Below are 22673 nucleotides of genomic sequence, written 5' to 3'. Positions count from 1 at the left end.
GGAGCTCCCCAACCCCCTGATGGGCCCTGCTCTGTGTGTGACAGGGTGTGGCGCCACAACCTCCCCATCGACCCTGCCTTGAGTGTGACAGGGGGCGGTGCCCCAACCCCCCAATCGGCCCTACCCTGAGCATGACTGAGGGTGGCATCGCAACCTCCCGATCCGCCCTGCTTTGTGCATGACAGAGGGCGGTGCCCCAACTCCCCAATCAGCCCTGCTCTGAGCCCGACCAGGGGCTGCACCTAGGGATTGGGCCTGCCTTCTGCCACCTGGGAGCAGGCCTAAGCCAGCAGGTCGTTATCTCCCGAGGGGTCCCAGACTGTGGGAGGGCACAGGCCGGGCTGAGGGACCCCCCCCCTCCCCTCCAGTGCACAAATTTTTGTGCACTGGGCCTCTAGTGTGTATATATATGTGTGTGTGCATATATATATATATATATATATATATATATATATATATATATATATATATACATATATATATCTGCACAAAGACTTCTGCCTGAATGGTCACACCCACTTCACAATAGCATCAATCTCAAAACAACTCAAATGTCCTTCAATAAGTGAGAAGACAGCCAAAGCCGGTTTGGCTCAGGGGATAGAGCGTCGGCCTGCGGACTGAAAGGTCCCAGGTTCGATTCCGGTCAAGGGCATGTACCTGGGTTGCGGGCACATCCCCAGTAGGGGATGTGCAGGAGGCGGCTGATCGATGTTTCTCTCTCATCGATGTTTCTAACTCTCTATCTCTCTCCCTTCCTCTCTGTGAAAAATCAATAAAATATATTTAAAAAAATAAAAAAATAAATAAAAAATAAAAAAAAATAAGTGAGAAGACAAAGAATTTGTGGCATATTCTTACAATAGAAAAGTAATGATAAAAATAACCTCACAACACATACAACATTGTGGGTGGTGGTGATATTAACCAATGTGATTGTTTGATATTGTATAATGAAATGTGTAAATATTTGGAATATCTGCATAACTTGGTGAAATGATAATTTTCAAATGACCAAGGAATGATATTTCAATATCTTGAGCTGCTATCATCATTGCTATTTTTGCTATTTTCTAGAGAAATAAAGCAAAACAAAACTTAAAAAAAAATTAAAAAAGTGAATTGATGTTTGGGTCCCAGACTTGCTTGGACTGGGGTGCAGCGTAGGTGTTGGGACTGTCAAGAGTTCCCAGGTAATTCTCGTAGGCAAACAGGCTTGAGAACCACCATCCCTGGGTGCTACTCCATACGCCTTTGAAACTCTTGTGCCCATCCTCCAGGTTGCTGCTCTAACAGCTGGTCCTGCTGTCTCTATGCCTTTGTCCAGAGCACACCTGTTCTCTGGGTCCCCAACAGGCTGAACCCACTGTCTTTCCATCCTTGGCTACATGACTCCCCCTTTCCTTCGTTGACTCTGAAGAAAGCCTGACTTCCACCACCCCCCCTTTTTTTGAGCTCCTATTGCTTTTGACAAAATTAATAGACTTTATTTTAAAATTAGTTTTAGGTTTTCAGGAAAATTGAGCAAAAGTACAGGGAGAGTTTCTATATTACCACCCACTCCTCTAGTTTCCACTATTAATAACATCTTGCATTCGTGTGGTACATTTGTTACAACTGATAAACAAATGCTGACATTATTATTAACTAATAATGTTAGGGTTCACTTTTAAGGTGTACAGTTCTATGGGTTTTGACAAGTGCATATTGTCATGTACCCACCATTGCAGTGTTATACAGAATAGTTTCACTGCTCTAAGAATTACCATCTATTCATTTCTTTCATTCTCTCTCCCCTCTCCAAACCCCTGGCAAACACTGATCTTGTTTCCTGCATGTATAGTTTTGCCTTTTCCAGAATGTTATAATTATAACCACACAGTGTGTAACCTTTTCTGACTGGCTTCTTTCACTTAGCAATAGGCATTTAAAGTTCCTCCATGTCTTTTTATGCCTTGATATTTATTTTTAGTGCTGATATTCCATTGTTTTGATGTACCAAAACATATCCATTCATCTATTGAAGGACATATTGGTTGCTTCCAATTTTTGGCAATTATGAATAAAGCTGCTATAAACATTTGTGTGCAGGTTTTTGTGTATATATACATTTTCAACTCATTTAGCTAAATACCTAGGAGTGCAACTGCTGGATCATATGGTAAGAATATCTTCAGCTTCGGCCGAAACCAGTTTGGCTCAGTGGATGGAGCGTCGGCCTGCGGACTGGAGGGTCCCGGGTTCGATTCCGGTCAAGGGCATGTGCCTGGGTTGCGGGCACATCCCCAGTAGGAGATGTGCAGGAGGCAGCTGATCGATGTTTCTCTCTCATTGATGTTTCTAGCTCTCTGTCTCTCTCCCTTCCTCTCTGTAAAAAATCAATAAAATATATTTTTTTAGAAAAAGAATATCTTCAGCTTCGGAAGAAACTGCCAAACTTTCTTCCAATATGTCTGTGCCATGTCCTCCAGCAATTAATGAGAATTCCTGTCCCTCCATATCTTCACCAGTATTTGGTGTTGTTAGTCTCTTGTATTTTAGCCCTTCTAATAGGTGTGTAATAACATCTAACTGTTTTAATTGCAATTCATAATGAGATGTTAACATACTTCATATGTTTATTTGCCATCTTTATATCTTCTTTGGTAAAGTGTCTGTTCATATCTTTTGCCCACTTTTTTAAAAATATGTTTTTATTGATTCTTCTTTTATAGAGAGAGGAAGGGAGAGGGAGAGAGAGAGAAGCACTGATGTGAGAGAGAAATATCTACTGGCTGCCTCATGCACAATACACACCTCCTACTGGGGATCCTGCAACCTGGGCATGTGCCCTGACTGGGAATCGAACCAGCACCTTCTGGGTGCATAGGATGACGCTCAACCAACTGAGCCACATTGGCCAGGGCTTGCCCACTTTTTAATTGGGATGTTTGTTTTCTATTGCTTAATTTTAAGAGTTCTTTTGTATTTTTTGAATACGAGTTTTTTTTTATCAGAGCATTCAGCTATTGACTGAATGTTTATGTCCTCTCAAAATTCATATTTTGAAATCTAATCCTCAATGTGATACTATTTGGAGGTGAGAGTCTTCGAGAGGTGATTAAGTCATGAGGGTGGAGTCCTCATGAATGGGATTAGTGCCCTTATAAAAGAGGGTCCAGAGAGGTCCCTCACCACTTCCACCAACCGAGAACACAAGCTTCTGCTTTAGCCTCTTATCTCCCCAATGTCATTCTCTCCTCTCTACTCTGTTTCACATCACCATTAGGTGAGTTTCCAGGTTTCACCATTTGTTCATTCATCAAACCAGGATTGAGCATCTATGGTGTGCAGCATTGAACTATGCAAGGGGAAATCTCCAAAAGATTAAGACACGATCTCTCTGCTGGAAAAATATATAGGCTGGAGGAGAAGGTGCTCCTTGTCAAAATTGTGGAGGGCCATGTAAACTACTGTAAGGAGCTGGGGCTTTATTCTAAAGCAAATGGAAACCTTGGAGGTATCTCAAACAAGAGGATGACTGGTCAGATTGGAGTTGAGGAAGATCACTCTGGCAATGGTGCCTCCTGCACACCCCACACTGGGAATCATGCAGGCAACCTGAGCATGTGCCCTGATCGGGAATTGAACCGTGATCTCCTGGTTCATAGGTCGATGATGCTCAATCACTGAGCCGTGCCAGCCAGGCATTACTCTTATTTTTTTTACTACCTGGTACAGTTCATCACCCAAAGTGAGAGCACAGTGTAGAGAAGTGGCGTGACCATTTTACGTCAACCTGACTATAAATTGCAGTGTTAGTGACATTATGGCAGACACAGAACTGTCTACCTCTGATAGGTTCATTTTTGGTCACTACATTTTAAGACAGCAGATAAAACAGTCTGATTTAATTTTTATTTCAACTGACATGAGTAGTTTATCCACTTCTGATGCCTGGGGTAATTCCTAAACTGAAGTGACACCAATAGAGAGGCAGCCTAAGATGTCATTAACAGTGAATTTCTTTCCATTTTATTTTTTCTGCTTTTTAACAGAAAGCTCTCTTGGGGAAATCAAGATCCTATTCGCCCTATTAGCCATAGTGCTTTGAAGAGTCAGCTGACCAAAAGACTCGAGAGCCTTGCCCAGCCCAAGGAGGTCTCCTTCAGATATGTACCTAACCGGTTAGTATTGCATGTTAGCAGGTTATTTTATCAGGAGTCTATAGGAAAATGGACACTGAACCCAGCCCTTTTATCTAAAGCCATGAATAGTCTTGTAGTCAAAATTTATTGAGGATTAGGGATTTTATATGTTTCCAATCTGATGCTACAGTACAACTTTTCCAGAGCAGGATCTAATATTTAGCTATTGCAGACATGTATTCTATCTTATAGTGTTTTGACTTACCAGAATGTTGAATAATTGAGTTATGTCTCTGGTGTCCTCTCATCTTCCTTTTTGTATCCCTCATCCGCTGCCTGGGCCTCTGCCCTTTGCCCTCCTCTGCAAAACATCTTGCTTTTGTGCTGCTCATTGGCTGCCTAATAACTCCTTCCTCCCACTCCTTTTCTGACTCTGATCTCTCTGAAGTGCCCCGTTGTTCAAAACCATCCCTTCCTTCTCTAGCTCCGATTGATTCCCAAACAGAACTGCCATTTCCTGCCAAAGGCTAGTCCCAGGTAAGTGCAGGAGGTTCCTCCTGTGTGAGTTTGGCTGCGCATGTGGTGAGGGTGGCTGAGTCAGTGCAGCCAGGCAGTGGAGCGGGGACAGGACAGCCAGAAGCCCTCTGAAAGCAGAAGTGTGTATGGACAGGTCTCAAGGCTGGATGGTCACAAGCAAAGGAGGGAGATACAGGCTTACACACATACCCAGGCCTACAGTAGCAGCCAGCAGGCAGCCTGGGCAGATGGGGCAGACCCACACCATGAATATGTTAATGAAGCAGAGGCTTTTTGGAAAATAACAGAAGCAGAAGTGGGATTGCAATCTGAGTTAACACCAGGGACAAAGTAGCCAATATCACTTCCTTTCCCACTGATGAAGAACAATATTACTATTTATCCCAAATAGTATTTAAACAATCTTAGTTTACAAAACCTAATAATGATGAAATAATCTACATACCATGATCAAGTAGAATTTATTCCTAAACTCAGAGTTCTTTTTTTCACAAAGAAAAACATCAATACAATTCATTCTACTAACCAAAGATATAGTGAAAATATTTAAATTATCTATGTAGATGTTAAATAAATTATTTTGTTTTAAAGCAGCAAATTTTCTCTTTTAATTAGTTTATATTTGGGTCTATTTAAAAGGTGCAATTTATTTATTGTGGTACATTTTCTGCTAGGAATAGGGTATTAGAAGGCGGCTGAAAACTCGATGGCTGTAACCATTTCTAATTTCTTCCCATGTCGATAATAGCTCAGCAGTAAAGAAATAAACCGTCATTCCCACTCCCCTAGACCAGGGGTATCAATGTTTGAATTCAAGCGATAATTTGAACTCATGCTTATTTCACTCACTTCTTTTCTCTCCACAACGTGCAGGGCTCAGTATCACTACAACTGTGGCAGAGGGTCTGTAATCTGGGATATCCCTTTTTCTGTACTGATGAGACGACCTTCCAGAAGGATCCAGAGGCTGTCACAGCCCAACAGATTCAGGACAATACAGCTAATAAACAGGTAGAGTACCTGAGACCCTCTGTATATTCTAATCTAACTTGGTTAAACGTTGTTCTTATTGTAGTGGATGCAGGTCCTTGGTATTTCAAAGGATCAGGATACAAAATCAAATATTTTCAGCAACTGTGGGTCATCAGAAGATCTTCATCAATAATTACATCTGACTCATATGGTAAAGTTAAAATTCACACTAAACTTAACCATTGTCTGCCAATTAAAAAGAAATGTACAAGTGAAGCATTATAGGTTTTTGCAATTTTTATAACTTTGGGATTCTCTTATGCCCCCTGTGACTTGGCACATGATCCCCCTTTTGCTTTGAATGCTGACACTCTCTCCTGTCTTTAGAAGATAGCTTCGTGATATTTTCCACAAGGGAGCTAAGATTGTGACGTGGTTGTTGGAAAATTTTAGGTTACATTAGGGCAATATTGCAGTGTATAATTACAGGAAGGTGATAGAACTAACGTGCACTACGGTAGTCAGAACACATTAGGTATATGTGTCCAATTATGGATGCTATGCCTTAGGGTTGGGGGGCTGGGTGAAAAAGATGAACAAGTACTAATTGGTAGTCACAAAATAGTCCTGGGAATGTAAAATACAGCATAGAGAGATAGCCAATAACATTGCAATAATTGTGCATGGTGCCAGGTGGGTACTTGAAGTCTCAGAGGGACCACCTTGCAAAAGATATGATTGCCTAACCACGATGCTGTACACCTGAAACTAATATTGAATGTAAAACTGTAATTGAAAAATAAAAAAAGAAACATAATAAATTTGAGACTGTCCAGAAGGAGATAAATGAGGCGTTGAGCTTCTGAAAACTATGTTATATGAAAAATAGTTCAGAGAAATGACAAGTTTAGCTTAGAGACGAGACCACGGAAGCAGTGATGGTTCTGTGTGAAAGGTCAGCACCTGAAGGCAGAGGAGGTGGAAGTAACAGGACTTGCTGTCGATCCGAGAACTAGAGATTGAACTCGGTGTTTACAGAGTAGCGGGCGTCAGCTAAGTGCAGGAAAACCTTCCTGAAGAGCTATCCGGTAGTGGGAAGTTTTACCTGGAGAACTCAACTGTCATCTCCACTCCAATTCCTGAACGTGTTCAAGCGGACACTACAACGCTCGATCACTCTTTGTTGGTTTTAGTAAAGATTCCTGCAGTTAGAGAGGTTGAAATGGACAACTTGTCTTTTTCCTTCATAGAATCCAGCAAAAGAGGCTCAAGTCCTCCCACAAAATTTCTTCGTTTGCTTATTTATCAGTTCATTTGACAAAATCTGCTAATTTAGTTAAAATATGTATGTAATTTGTAGTTATATATCTACATTTATAAACCAGAGGAATACTTTCTTTATCTGTCACCACTCTAATATATATATATTTGATTTCAGGAAGCAAGGGAATTGAACCAGGACCTCCTTGGTTCATAGGTCGATGCTCAACCACTGAACACATCGGCTGGGCTGTCACTACTTTTTGAGACTCCTGAGTTTGATGTTTCATATAAGTAAAACCTCCTTGAGTGTTAAAATTTCCTGGATTTTAAAAAGTTTATGGCCCTCGCTGGTTTTGCTCAGTGGATAGAGCGTAGGCCTACAGACTGAAGGGTCCCAGGTTCGATTCCAGCCAAGGGCACATGCCAGGGTTGCGGGCTTGATCCCCAAGAGGGGGCGTGCAGGAGGCAGCCGATCAATGATTCATATTCTCTCTCTCTCTCTTTCTCTCTCTCTCTCTCTCTCTCTCTCTCTCTCTCTCTCTCTCTCTCATCATTGACGTTTCTATCTCTCTCTCCCTTTCCCTTCCACTCTGAAATCAATAAAAAATAGATTAAAAAAAGTTTATGCCTCCCCCCTCTCCTAAGCAAATTCTTCTGCTACTGAACAATATGTAAGCATTGTTCACTGGCACTGGCTTGAGATCTTTATTATGAACATCAACTACAACATAATGCTTTAATACAGAAAGCTTCTTAGGAATTGTCTGAGTATGAAGCACAGCTTTTCTTTAAGTGAAGTAGTCTGACCTCAGTGCTTTTAGTTTAGGAGATATTTGCCTCTCGGAGTTTTCCCATCATTTCTCTTTTTACTGGGGGAATAGTCTTTAACCAGGCTCTTTTCTGATATTCTGTGCACTGCAAACAGATAAGCAAGCTTGTCAGAATTGTGTGAGGGAAGGAAAGCGAATGCTTAGTGAAAACACAGAGGAAATCTTAAGGAATCCACGTAATACTATTACAATGAATAATAATGTTAAAACTGCAAGTCTTAAGCAACCAGTGGATCATGAAATTAGTTCCATCTTTTCTTTTAATGAAATCAAATGAAATTTAAAAATCAGAATACATTGCCTAGGACAAGCATTGTTTCATGATAATTTTGTTCCAGATATAGAGATTTGCATATACTGTATCGCAATATAAAATGTACTTCTTACTGTAGATCAAAGCAAAAAAATTCTAGAAACACCAGTCTGGTAGAAAGAGCACTAATGATTATGGGAAAAGATGTTCAAAGTTAGAAACAATATATATAACTGTGGGAGGCTGATTATAGCCATCAAAAATGCAGTTATTGTTCCTCTAATGATAATACTTTACATTCCATTTGTGTATAGGTCCCTCAGTGATTACTTAACAAGAGGTTCTCTTCCAGTCTGTGCTCCTTCTCCCCGGATATTACGGCTCTCAATAGCCAAAGGCCTCAGTCCAGACTATATTCCTCCAAAAGATGTAAGTGGGTCCATGGGAAAGAACCATTTCCTGATTGACTTTGTAACATGAAACACGTTTGTAACTGTAACATGCTCCCCTTTTATTTCTAGGTGTGTGTTTTCATATTCTTCTCTCATCAAATGAACTTTTCTGGCTGCCTCCCTGTGCCTTATGCATCAGTCGGATTTGATCAGAAAAGCAGAACCACTATGAGTAATACAGAATTAGACCTTAAGCAGTAAGGATAGAGAAGCAGATAGAGAAATCTATGAAAGGCTATTATGCCACCTGGAACTTGGGTCTGGTTATAGATCTGGAAGCAATGAGAGATAGAGGTAGGTCAGCAGTTCCCTGAAAGGTTTTTACTTCAGGGGACACCATTACAGGTTCTACAAGCAAGGGGGAGTCTAACCTTCCCAGGCAGGGGAGGAAGGTGGATTCTATTGGTAAGGAAGGCTCCGTGGTATTTAGGGGTTTAAAACTCCCAGCCTCATTGGACTCTGCACATATGTCCCTATTCCAATGTTTAAGGTTCCATTTCTTCCTGATCATTACCCTAACTTTAATATAGGAGACCATACAAGTTTGGGATTCAATCTGCACTGTAATTCACCCATGTGTAGAAGTAGACTTTGAGTTTGATTTTCAGCCATGTAAGCAGAGAAGATAGGGTTTTTATTAAGGAAGCCATAGAAACATTCTGGTCACTTACCCACACCTTCAGGTGGGAATTTAAAGGCTTCAGCTGATCATCTCTTTCCTCAAGTGCACTTAGAAGCAACCAACTGACCCCACGATACTTTTTTATTTTACTAAAATGGTCTCTGCTGCGTGGTCACTCTAAGTCTTGCTTTCTGTTTTGCCACCACATGCTATGGACTACTAGTGTCTTTTTTTTTTCTTAATCACTGGCAAGAGGTTTAATACCTTTCAATGTAATCAGCTCAGAAAACAAATGACAGATTATCTAAAACCGATGCAGAGAACCCATCTTTAAAGTTCTGACCTGGTTACCTGTTGCTTCGTGACATAAGACCACCGCCATTTCATTGCGCTCAAGGATTTGATGGGTCAGAAGTTCTGACAGGGCAAGCAGGCTTGTCTCTGCTTCGTGATGTCTGGGGTCTCAGCTGGGATATTTCTAATGGCTCAAGTGCCTGAAGTGGTCGGGGCTGGAATCATCTGAAGACTCCTTCACACCTGTCTTAGTCATCTCAAGCTGCTATGACAAAATGCCCGAGGCTGGGTGGCTTAAACAACAGCTCTGGAGGCTGAGAAATCCAAGATCAAGGTGCCAGTGGATTCTCTTCTTGACGAGGGCCCTTCCTTAGGGGTAGCAGCCACCTTGTGAGCACGAGGAGAGTTCTGATCTCTCTTCTTCCTCTTAGAAGGACCCTTAACCCATTATGAGGGCTCCACCTTCAAGACCTTATCTAAACCTAATTATCTTCTAAAGACCCCACTCCTAGTAGCATCACAGTTGAGGGTAAGGTTTCAATTGAATTCAGGGTAGTGGGGAGGACGTAAACATTTAGTCAGTAAGAATACATATTCGGCCCAGCCTGTGAGGCTCAGCTGGTCGAGCATCATCCCATGAACCAGGGGGTCACAGTTCAATTCCCAGTCAGGGAACATGCTTGGGATGTGGGCTTGATCCCCAGTAGGGGGCATGCAGGAGGCAGCTGATCAGTGATTCTCTCTTGCTGATGTTTCTCTACCTCTCCCTTCCTCTGTGAAATCAATTTTAAAAAAAATTAAAAAAGAATACCTATTGTGGTACCTAGGCTGGGATGACTTGAAGGCTAGACTAAGTTGGCAATCCTATATAATAAAAGCCTAGGTGGCGTGATGCCCTCACGCAATGTCATCACAAGATGGCCGCCCTCATGTTGTCACAGATGACCTCCACAAGATGGCCGGCAGGGGAGGGCAGTTGTGGGTGATCAGGCTGGCAGGCGGAAGTGGTTAGGGGCAATCAGGCAGGCAGGCAAGCGAGCTGTTAGGAGCCAGCAGTCCTGGATTGTGAAGGGGATCCCAGATTGGGGAGGGTGCAGGCCGGGCTGAGGGACACCCCCCACCTCCCCTCCCTGCCCTGTGCCTGAATTTCATGCCCCAGTCCTCTAGTATATACAGAAGCACCTTCATATGGTCTCTCCATGTGGCTCAGACCTCTCAGCATAGCAGCTATATTCTGAGAAGGAATAGCCTAACTTGGAATTCCCAAGGGTGAGCATTCCAAAAGAACCAGGTGGGAGCTGCATGGTTTCTTTATGATTTGGCCTTGCAAGTCACATGATGTCACTGCAGGCATACTCTGTTGATTGATGCAGTTACAAGTCTGGCCAGATTCAAGGGGGCAGGGACACAAACCCCACCTTTCCATGAGAGAGGTGGCAAGGAATTTACAGCTTTGTAGGGAAAAAACCCTGCCACACCCAATGATGTGAGTCTTTTGGTATCCTCCAGCATGGTTTGTGTATGCAGAAAAGAATGTTCAGAGGTATGCCCTTGATTTAAATAATTAATAGTTAATTTTTAAAATTCCATATTTAAAAAAATCTATTTCTTTCTTAGGCTATACATTTAAGTTTAGCTGGGAAGTTTTATTATTCTGCTTATAATTCTAGCAGTTTTTAACAATTATTTAAGAGTCCTGAGTGTTTGATTTGGTTTCAAACTGAATTAAATACCATCAAATACTTTATAAGTGCATTAAATTTGATTTCTTTTTTTAAATATTTTATTTCAATCATCTGCATTAGCAAACAAAACCTTCTCAAGAATCAAATGATTATTTAAAAATCTAACACATTAAACTTATAATTTTGGTGAACCTGAAGTTTTTTGGTTGTTTTGTTTTGTTAATCCTCACCCGAGGATTTTTTTTCCATTGATTTTTAAAGAGAGTGGGAGGGCGGGCAGGGATATATATATTTAATAATAATTTCAATTATTCAATAATAATTTAATAATAATTTCAATTTTACTGAAAAGTTGGAAAAACTCACAATTAGCTCCATTGGCTTTATCATTTTTTCTCCTTCATGGTGTTTGTGTGTGCGTTTGGTTTTTTATCTGAATACTTTTTTTAAATAATCTTTTTCTTTATTGATTAAGGTATTACATATGTGTCGTTCCCCCCCCCATTGCCCCCCCACTCATTTTTTAAGAGTGAGTTACAGACATTATATACCCTTTTCCCTAAATACTTCCGTGTATATTTCCTAAGAGCAAGGACATTACCTTATCCTATCTAATAAAAGGCTAATATGCAAATAGACCAAATGGCAGAACAACTGAACAACCTGTCGCTATGATGTACACTGACCACCAGGGGGCGTGCACGAAACATGGTGGGCGTTGACTATGGAGGGATGGTGGAGCAGGTGAGTGGGGGCGCCAGACCAAGGGGGGTGCCAGTTGCTGTCTTTGGGGCAAGCCTTTGGTGGTTACTGAAAATTCTCTGCTCCTGCATGCCATGGTCCCACCGGGTGTTCGCACCCACTGCTGGCACCAGAGCTGCTGCTTACACCCACTGCTGGTGCCTGGCGCTGGCCCCAATCGCTCGGCGCCGTCAGTGGGTGTGAGTGGCGGCTGCTGGCCCTAGTTGCCCATCAGGGCTTCTCCACCTCCCCCTGCTCCTGAGGGGTGATTGGGGCCAGTAGCTGCCTCTCGCACCACTGCTGGCGACAGCCCTGCCCGCACCTGCTGCCGGCACTGGCACCGCCACTCACACCTGCTGCTGGCACTGGAGCCACTGCTCACACCCACTGCCAGCGCTAGCCCTGCTTGCACCCGCAGCTGGCACCAGAGCTGCTGCTTGCACCCACTGCCGGCGCCCAGAGCCTGTCCTAATCGCTTGGTGCTGTCAGCAGGTGCGAGTGGCTGCTGCCAGCCCCGATTGCCCCTGAGGGCTTCTCCACCTCCCCCTGCTCCTGAGGGGTGATTGGGGCAGCAGCCGCTGCTCACACCCACTAATGGCGCCGGTCCTACTTGCACCTGCTGCTGGCACCAGCCCCAATTGCTCCGCGCCATCAGCGGGTGCAAGCAGGGATGGCACAGTCAGCATGAGGGAGTGGTGGGGGCGGGAGCAGGGCTGTTGGCAGATAGGGGACTGGGGGCTGTGGTGGGAAGGGCCAGGTGGGGGTGTGGAGATGGGCCGAGACCTGCCTCTGTGCCCACCACAGCCTCATGGCCCACAGTTCCTTTCAAGGTGCACGAATTTGTGCACTGGGCCCCTAGTATAACTATAATGCTAATATCAAGATCAGGAAATTTAACATTGATATAATACTATACTCACTCCATGGTCCATGTTCAAATTTCATCAATTTTTATACATACTTATTCTTAACACAAGCATTAATCTTAATCATTTTGATTCTCTTAGGATTTTTACAGTTAATTCTAAATCTTCCCAGAGTTTAAAAAGAATACATTCCTGCCCTAGCCAGTTTGGCTCAGTGGATAGAGCATTAGCCTTCGGACTGAAGGGTCCCGGGTTGTAGGTTCAATCCCCAGTAGGAGGCATGCATCATTGATATTTATATCTCTCCCTGAAATCAATAAAAATAATATAAAAAATTAATAAAAATAATACATGCCCACAAAGGAAGCCAAGTTACTATCACAGGCACCTGGGGTTATTTGCCACCAGACTTTGGATGGATGAACTGTAGGAAGTCCTGTCACCTCTGTGAATGTCACCCCAAATCTCTTTCTGTAGTAATGTTGTCAGGACTATACAGCTTAGAAAAGGGGTTGACTTCCTAGCTCACTTATTCTCTATTTACAGATGTCAGAAGCTCCTACTCAGACTAATCAATCTGTTTGAATTTTTAAAATCGTTGACTTTGGTAGATTTTGACTTTTAAAACTCTTATTTTTGTATTTAGCAGTTACCTTCTCACACATGCCTAATAGATTAATCTCCAGCTCTGATCATGCTTACTTTCTAATATAAATATTTGATGGCCCTGGCCAGATAGCTTAGTTGGTTAGAGCATCGTCTCAATATGCCAAAGTTGTGGGTTTGATACACGGTCAGGGCACACACAAGAATCAGCCAATGAATGCATAAATAAGTGGGACAACAAATTGAGATTTCTCTCTCCCTTCCCTCCTCTCTAAAACCAACAATAATACTACTAATCATACTAATAATAATCCTATATAATAAAAGGCCAATATGTACATTGTCCCCTCAATTGGGAGTTCAACCATGGGGCAGGGCCGTCTGGCCAACCTCCCTGGGCCCCTCCCCCCATGGGCCCTGATGGGGGCAGGCTGGCCAGACCAGACCCATGTAGGAATTCGTGCACCGGGCCTCTAGTAATAATAATACTAGACTTGATGGTTCTCTTCTGGCTATGAAGAATGCTCCCTCCCCTACATCTAATCTAGTTACAAATGCATTCACAAGCCTGGTCTCCCTGCATAACCAGAGACCATCGGCTCTATGTTTCCTTGCCTCTATGCTGAGATTTTCCTTCCCATTATCCTTTGTTTATCTCCCTATCTTTCCTCCTCCTCTACTTCCTTCAAGGTCCAATCTAATGTTTCTTTATCTTTTTTAAATATATTTTTATTGATTTTTTTACAGAGAGGAAGGGAGAGGGATAGAGAATTAGAAACATCGATGAGAGAGAAACATCGATCAGCTGCCTCCTGCACACCTCCTACTGGGGATGTGCCCACAACCAAGGTATATGCCCCTGACTGGAATTGAACCTGGGACTTTTTAGTCCGCAGGCCGACACTCTATCCACCGAGCCAAACCAGTTTTGGCTGTTTCTTTATCTTAACAAGGGAATCCTTCTTGGCTTTTCCCACTCTACCTCGGATATCTCTCAAAGTTTTATTTATTCTCTTTTACTGGTATCAAATGATTTGCCTGTAGGACATGGTTTCTTCTAAGTTGAAAATTACTTTAAGATGCCCTAGCCAGTTTGGCTCAATGGATAGAGCATCCGCCTGTGGACTGAAGGGTCCCGGGTTTGATTCTGGTCAAGGGCACATACTTCGGTTGCAGGCTCCTTGCCCTGGTTGAGGGTGTTCAGGAGGCAACCAATTGATGTGTCTCTCTCATATGGATGTTTCTCTCTGTCTCTCCCTCTCCCTTCCACTCTCTCTGAAAAAAAAAAAAAATCAATGGAAAATTACGTAAGAAAGGGATTGTTTCTAATGGGGGAAAAAGGAGGACCTATGTAATACTTTCAACAATAAAGATAAGAAAAAAGAGAAAGGGATTGTTTAATTATTCCTTGTTGTATCTTGCATAATATAATTGATTAAGAAATATTTGTCTAATGAATTAAATTAATAAATGATTGTTTTATTTTTTTTCCAACTGTAGGCCTTAACTGAAAGCAGTGGTTATCATATATCTCTCTGATTTTCCCAGAGCCTGATAGGAGACAAAGTTTAATTCATAGGAAATATTTACAATGCTTAATGAGAATTTTCATGGTGGTGTAATGACAGATAGGACTTTCAGTTTGATTCCCAGCTCTGCCACTTACTAATTATATAAACTTAAATAAACTGCTGAACTTCAAAGTACTTTGGTTTCTCCAAGTATTTCAATGAAATGAAATAAAAATGATACCCCAGGTGAAGAATAAATTAATTAATACATGGCGAGAACTGTCAGTGTTAGTATCATCATCATTTTAAACAACACAAGAAGGGATTAGAGCATACCTTTGTATTATTTTTCCACCCACAGTGAAAAGATAAAACTGTATTTTATTTCCAGTTAATGATTATATTCCACCTCAAAGTCTTTTTTTTTTAATATATTTTATTGATTTTTTACAGAGAGGAAGGGAGAGAGATAGAGAGTTAGAAACATCGATGAGAGAGAAACATCGATCAGCTGCCTCCTGCACATCCCCCACTGGGGATGTGCCCGCAACCCCGGTACATGCCCTTGACCGGAATCGAACCTGGGACCTTTCAGTCCGCAGGCCGACGCTCTATCCACTGGGCCAAACCGGTTTCAGCGACCACCTCAAAGTCTTATGGTAAATTTTGAGTTCGAGTACAACTAATTTAAATAGAAAACCATGAGTTCGGACATATTTCCACAATTAAGACCAGAACAACATTCTCCATGGAGATAGGCGGTTCTGCCTCCTTCCTCCTGGCTTTGGTTTCTCTTTCGCCTCTGTTTGACTTAGAAGAGAGCCACTAACATGTACTTGAAACATGGGGATCTGTGATAGTGCGAGTCCCAATTTCCAAAGGGCAAAAGTAGTTAAGAACAAACGGATAGCCCTGACTGGTTTGGCTCAGTGGATAGAGCGTCGGCCTGTGGACTGAAGGGTCCCAGGTTCGATTCCGGTCAGGGGCATGTACCTGGGTTGTGGGCGCATCCCCACTAGGGGGTGTGCAGGAGGCAGCTGATCGATGTTTCTCTCTCATCGATGTTTCTGATTCTCTATCCCTCTCCCTTCCTCTCTGTAAAATATCAATAAAATATATTTAAAAAAAAAAGAAGAACAAACGTACAGTGCCCCTTACACACCTCATGTGTGGTGGGGCTCGGCTTCCCTCTTGGCTGAGTTTACCACTCCATCACCAGCATTACCATGTATTTCTTTTTTTTTAACATTTAAAAAAATATTGATTTTTTTACAGAGAGGAAGGGAGAGGGATAGAGAGTTAGAAACATCTAAGAGAGAAACATCGATCAACTGCCTCCTGCACACTCCCTACTGGGGATGTACTCACAATCAAGGTACATGCCCTTGACTGGAATCGAACCTGGGACCCTTACAGTCCGCAGGCCGACGCTCTATCCACTGAGCCAAACCGGTTAGGGCTACTGTGTATTTCTTAGACAACATGCACCACAGCTATTTCCTCCACATCTTTATGTTCCTGAAAATTTGAGTTGGAATCCGTACAACTAGATTGAGAAAGGTGGGCACTGATCCTTCAGCTCTGATTGTGGTTATTCTTTCTGCTGAATTTGCCGGGAAGTCTGGTCCAGAGGTCAGACCTACTCTGTCATCGTTTTTTTTTTTTAAAATATATTTTATTGGTTTTTTACAGAGAGGAAGGGAGAGGGATAGAGTTAGAAACATCGATGAGTTAGAAACTCATCGATCAGCTGCCTCCTGCCTGTCCCCAACTGGGGATGTACCTGCAACCAAGGTACATGCCCTTGACCGGAATTGAACCTGGGACCCTTCGGTCCACAGGCCAATGCTCTATCCCCTGAGCCAAACCGGTCAGGGCGCTACTCTGTCATCTTGATCGAGATGGTGTTTATTATTTTATGCTTACAGGTACTGTTTTATTTTTCTCCTCTAGATTGAAACCAAGATTTTAGCCCCTGCCCTGCATGCTATTGCAACTCCAAGAATTATAGACCTTGCCTGTCCAAAGATCAAGATAGAGGGTCTGTGCTATCCAAGAGAAAACACTGGTGTGCCCATCCGTCCCGTAAGCCATCACTGCCTTGCCATCCCTCAGCTCACTTTCTGGTTGTTCCTATGGTGCTATTTTCCCCCTACAGGGCATTGGCCAAAGTCATTGCTAAATGGAATCTTGAAAGAGAAGTCTGTGGCAGGAAGACCTACCTGCCAGATATGGAGAGGGCCTGGGGGGTAAAGGGTGAGGAGGGTAAACTTTGGAGCCAGTAAGAGAACTGGGTTCAAATTACAGCCTTGCCACTCTAGCTCTATGATGTTGTGACAACCTCCCTGAGCCTTGTTCATTCAACAAGTATTTGAATGCCTACTGTGTGCCAGACACTGCTCCCAGTGAACAAGATGGAGAGAAACAAACACCAAAAAAAATAGGTAAACAAGTAAGATAAGGTTGGGTAGTGAAAAGTGCAATGAAAAAAATAAAGTAGGAAATGAGTGATTATAGGGACAAGCTACTTTGCAGATGGTAGTCAGAGAAAGCCTCTCTGAGGAAGGTATATTTGAGCTGAAACCTGAATGATGAGATGGAGTTATTCATCCGAAAAGAGAGTATTTTAGTAAAGGGAAGAGTACTAAAGCTGGGTCCCAAAGCTGGGATGACCTTGAAGTTGGGTGCAGCAAGGGGAACCAGGGGACTGTAAAGATAACAGTTCCCATTTGCACGACTGTTAATTACCTGCAAAAGTAGAGAAGGCCCTCGCTCTACTCAGAGCCCGCCTGGCACGTTCAGGAGCTTCCCTTGCTGTTCCTCCTGGACACCCTTCTCCATTCACTGCAGTGGCAACTTGGTGCCCAATCCCAGTCGAGTTTTCAATAAATATCTAATGATTATGCTATCCAAGGATGTGGGGCCAATTTCACCCTCTTCCTCAGAATCTGAGGATTTGATATGGAATTCTATTTGGGAAATAAAAACGAATCTGGGTATTAAAAACCCTTGGGAGAACGTCTTAAGTTTGCTAAAGTGACCTTCTAACCCTCGGGCAAATCACTTTATTCTCAGTTTTGGGGGGATGTAAAGTGAGACTTACAGGCATCTTTCTTTAATTGCTAGAACTGTTTGAAGGAGTGTTAAGAAAATCTTTTTAACAAGTGATACCACTGCAGACAATCATACACGGAGAACCCAAAACAAATCTGTCCCACTGCAACACAGAACACTTTCAGGGGTACTGCGTGGTGTTTGTTGTCCATCCCAATTCTTTTCAATGAGCACTTAAGAAAGAGATTATTGACATCCTTCCTATTTTACCAATAAAGCAACATAATAAAAAGGCAACCTGGCAAATGGGACTTTCAAAATAAGACCAGAGGGCATTGATTCAGCACCAGTTAGGCACCAGAGCCTATTCCAGCTTTCAACAAACAAGTGTAGTAAGTTCTCACTTACCATTTTGATAGTGTCTGTGACCTTAAGCAACATGGCATATAACCAAACCAATTTCACCATAGGCTAATTGGCACACACAAGAGTTAACTTCCTAGGCATGTCATCAGTGCTATAATGAAACACTATCTGAGGACCTGCTGTACTTCTCTCAAGCAGCTTATATTCTAAGGGGACGAAGCACACAATAAACATATCAACGAGATCGGTGAGCTAAGCCAGGTGTTGGTAAGTGCTATAGGAAAATGAGTTCCGTGGAAGAGGGTAATTAGTAAGACTGATTTGTTTGTATGGCTAGGGAAGAAGTCCTAACCATACATGGTTGAGTCAGAGACTTGAATGAGGAAGAGCAGCCATAACAAGATTGAGGAACGGGGAATTCAAGCAGAACTAGCAAGTGCAAAGGCCCTGAGGTGGAAAGGGCTAGGCCAGAGGGGAGTTGTGTGATCATGGGAGGGGCCTCATAATAATCAAGGTAGGGAGTGGGGTTGCAGCCCATCTGGTAAGGCCTTCTGGGCCACAGGAAGGAGCCCACGTATTATTTTTAGCAGAATGGGGGTCCACTAGAGCAGTGGTTCTCAACCTGTGGGTCGCGACCTCTTTGGGGGTCAAATGACCCTTTCACAGGGGTCGCCTAAGACCATCGGAAAACACATATATAATTACATATTGTTTTTGTGATTAATCACTATGCTTTAATTATGTTCAATTTGTAACAGTGAAATTGGGGGTCACCACAACATGAGGAACTGTAGTAAAGGGTCGTGACATTAGGAAGGTTGAGAGCCACTGCACTAGAGGTTTTAAACCCTGGGAGTGGCATGATCTGACTTGAGCTTCAGAAAGGACTTACCTCATGGAGTTGTTATGATGATTAAGTAGCAAGGACATAGGTCAATGACTTAGAACACTGTCTGGCTCCTGGAATGCCCTCATTAAAGCGTTCGTTCTTTCCTCAGTAACTGCTATGTGAATGCTGGATTGTCCAGGGGTAAGAATGAAAGCAGGGAGACCGGTGAGGAGTCTATTGTAGGAATCCAGGAAAGAGATGGTGGTGCCTGAATCAGGGATATAGTTGTAAAGAGAGGGATGTGTGGTAAATTTGGGGATATATTTTTGTGTCTTTTTGTTTCCACTGTAGATAACCCAAGCTGCCTTGCTAACTACACCTAGCCCTCGAACAGTATTTCTAGCTAAGGCCAAAACTCTTCATCAAGATTATATACCTCACCGTGATCCCTACTGGCCAGTCTCTTATGCTGCTACACATTCCAAAATATCTCCCAGAATTGAAGAACTAGCTAATCCAAGTGCAAGGTATGTCAACTTAAAGAAAGAAAGAATGGCAGAAATGTGAGATTTATTTATTTTTTAATTTTAGAGAGGAAGAGGCTGGGAGAGAGATAGAAACACCAGTGATGAGAGAGAATCATTGGTCGGCTGCCTCCTGCACACCCCACACTGAAGATTGAGCCTGCCACCCAGACATGTGTCCTGACTGGGAATCGAACTGTGGACTCCTGGTTCATAGGTTGACACTCAACCACTGAGCCACCCCAGCCAGGCTGAGAAATTTTTATAAACATCTCACTTATTTGTTACATTTATCATGGCAAACCTATGGTCTTCTTACCATAAATATAAGGCTATCATTAAAAGGTTAGTGGCTGGTATTGCAACATAGATCTAAGAATCAACTCTGTAACTATGGATATGGGGTTATTTATCTAACACATGTTGTCTAAGTGAAACAAATTACAAAAACAGAGTACATAATATGTTACAGTTTTGTGCAAGGAAATATACATGTGTGCCATATTTTTGCTTGCATATTCCTACAATATCTCAGAAGGGTATATAAGAAGGTAGTAACAATGATAATATGGGGGGATCTGGGGACCTGGGATGGGAGGAAGAATTATTTTTCATTAAATAGACTTTTGTATTTTTCAATGCTTTTGTACAACGTACATATGACCTATTTCAAATAAATAAGAAAATACTTCAACAAAGAAGAAATCGTCTCTAATTCCAGTTTATTTATTTTTATTTTTAAATGTATTTTTATTGATTTCAGAGCGGAAGGGAGAGGGAGAGAGAGAGAAACATCAATGATGAAAGAGAATCATTGATCAGCTGCCTCCTGCACACCCCACATTGGGGATCGAGAACCCAACCCGGGCATAGGCCCTGACTGGGAATCAAACCATGATCTCCTGGTTCATAGGTCGACACTCAACCACTGAGCTATGCTGGCTGAGCTCTGTTTATTTTTTAGAAGACCTCTAACTCGCCTGAACCTCAATTCATTTTGTTGCATTCACATAATACTGGATCTCCTTTTTAAGCATCATCAGGAAAATCTGGAGGCACTGAAGAAAGTTGTAGAACTCCTGAGCCCAGGGAACAGGAAATATGTTAGTTCTTATATAACATAATATTTAAAAATTTTTATAAGGTGTTTTGCCTTAAAAAATAAAGTTCAGCACCAAATGAAATGAAGCTTATTCCCTGCCCCTTGACAAAGGGAAGGGAAGAGTTAGACCAAGTGCTCTAGGTCCCTTCTCTAAAGTTATTACTCGGTGGGAAGGTGAAAAGGGTGAAAACTTCAAAAATTTTGATTTAAGTCCACCAGAGGACTGTCTGGCTTGTTTTAACATTGCCGAATTATTAAGAAATTGCCAGAATTTACTTTCTGTGGAAAGAGCAAAGGCTTTGGAATCTGACCGGTACACTAATCTGGATTTGACCACAGTTCATTCTCACACCTTTCCCAAGCCTTCATTTCCTTATCTGTGTAGTGGGGGTCATGATGCCTGTTTCATGGGAGGCTTATGAAAATTAAAACAGGATCGTATCACCGTGCCTAGCACAGAGGGGATGCTTGAGAAATGTTAGCTCCACTTTCTGTCCATCTTGCCTCAGGTTGGGTTCTTTCCCCCCCATTCCAGGACTCCTATGCACATTGTGTACTACGATCCAGAGGTCTTCAAAGTCAAGCCAGCTGCTCTGAAAGCACAATGTTCTCCGAGGATCCTGGAGTTGGCAGAACCTCATACACGTTAAGCATGGAAACCTATATCTCTTACTCTCTAGTTGTGTATCTAGAAGACATTAGATGACTTAATTCCCTACTCTGGTACTGTCCGTCTGCATTCACCCCACAACCTCAAAAACATGAGATCTCCAGGGAACACCGCATAGACCTTCAATAGCAATTGCTGCTGGGGGCTGGAATCACATGTCACACAGGTTTGGGGACTCTAGCAATGAAAGAGATAGCCTGCTTTATCCTTACTACCTTCTCACAAGCATCTTGGCTGTCTGGTTGTGGTGGCTGACCTGAAGAAACACTCTGCCTTCTATTGGCCGGCTTTGCTTCCTCGTCCCAGTGAGATCCACATTCCCCAGTAGCTAATCTCACCGGGGTCCCTTCTCTCATGAGTCCTAAGAATTGACGACAGTCTTTGTGTTACTTGTCCAACCTCCCCTCATTTCCGAGAAATAACACTGAAATAGTGGAACTTGTTTGAAGATGTCTCAATGCTTTGTATAATCTGTAGGTGAAATTTAGGGAACAGGTTACCTTAAATCAGGGATGGCAAACCTTTTTTTCTGCTGAGGGTCCTTTGGATATTTATAATATCATTTGTGGGCCATACAAACTTATCAACTTAAAAATTAGCCTGCTATATTCAAACATTTCATTAACTCACCCCTAATGTCTTGGCAGGGTCACACCAAATGATTTCTCATCCTTTCATGGTCCAAGGGCCGGCCCTTCCCCTCCCTTGCTAAATGATCACACCTCCACCAATTACCATTCCTTTGCTCATGCTTAGTGGCATTTATCATTTATCATAAACTAGAGGCCTGGTACATGAAATTCATGCACAGGGGATATGTGTATCCCTCAGCCCAGCCTGCACCCTCTCCAACCTGGGACATCCCTCTCACAATCCAGGACTGCTGGATCCCAATGGCTGGCCTGCTTGCCTGATTGCCCCTAACTGCCCTCCCCTGCCAGCCTGATTGACGCCTAACTGCTCCCCTGCAGGCCTGGTCACCCCTAACTGCCCTCCCCTGCTGGCCTGGTCACCCCCAACTGCCCTCCCCTGCAGGCCTGGTCACCCCCAACTGCCTTCCCCTGCAGGTCTGGTTGTCTCCAACTGCCCTCCCCTGCAGACCATCTTGTGGTGGCCATCTTGTGTGTTGGAGTGACGGTCAATTTGCATATTACCTCTTTATTATGTAGGATGACAGGAAAAGAGTTATAATTCTGTCAAATTGCATTTGCTCAGAGTTTTTTTATTTAGTTTATTTTATTCTCTCCAGGGATCAGTATTTTACAAATTAAACTAACTTTTATGACATATCTGGATTTACATGGAAATGGGTCCTGGCGCTGGCAGAACCTCTTACATGTTAAACATGGAAACCTCTTATTTAAAAACG

At 42.7% G+C, this 22673-nt stretch overlaps 1 protein-coding gene across 1 annotated transcript in view; it reads left to right on the top strand.

Annotated features, from left to right (window-relative positions):
* The window catches only part of SPMAP2L (sperm microtubule associated protein 2 like), a gene marked incomplete at both ends in the record, with an annotated part of 48909 nt that extends 27625 nt beyond the window's left edge, over positions 1-21284 (top strand). The window contains 6 exons of the mRNA XM_081115328.1: positions 4038-4166; positions 5538-5675; positions 8297-8411; positions 16713-16844; positions 19360-19535; positions 21170-21284. Of these exons, the coding sequence (XP_080971454.1) occupies positions 4038-4166; positions 5538-5675; positions 8297-8411; positions 16713-16844; positions 19360-19535; positions 21170-21284 (805 nt within the window). The remainder of the gene's footprint in view (positions 1-4037; positions 4167-5537; positions 5676-8296; positions 8412-16712; positions 16845-19359; positions 19536-21169) is intronic.
* Positions 21285-22673: the final 1389 nt, after the last annotated feature.

Source organism: Myotis nattereri (genome assembly GCF_964212035.1).
Source record: "Myotis nattereri genome assembly, chromosome: 1".
In the NCBI taxonomy this organism is placed as follows: Eukaryota; Metazoa; Chordata; class Mammalia; order Chiroptera; family Vespertilionidae; genus Myotis; species Myotis nattereri.
This window is presented reverse-complemented; position numbering and strand designations above follow the sequence as displayed.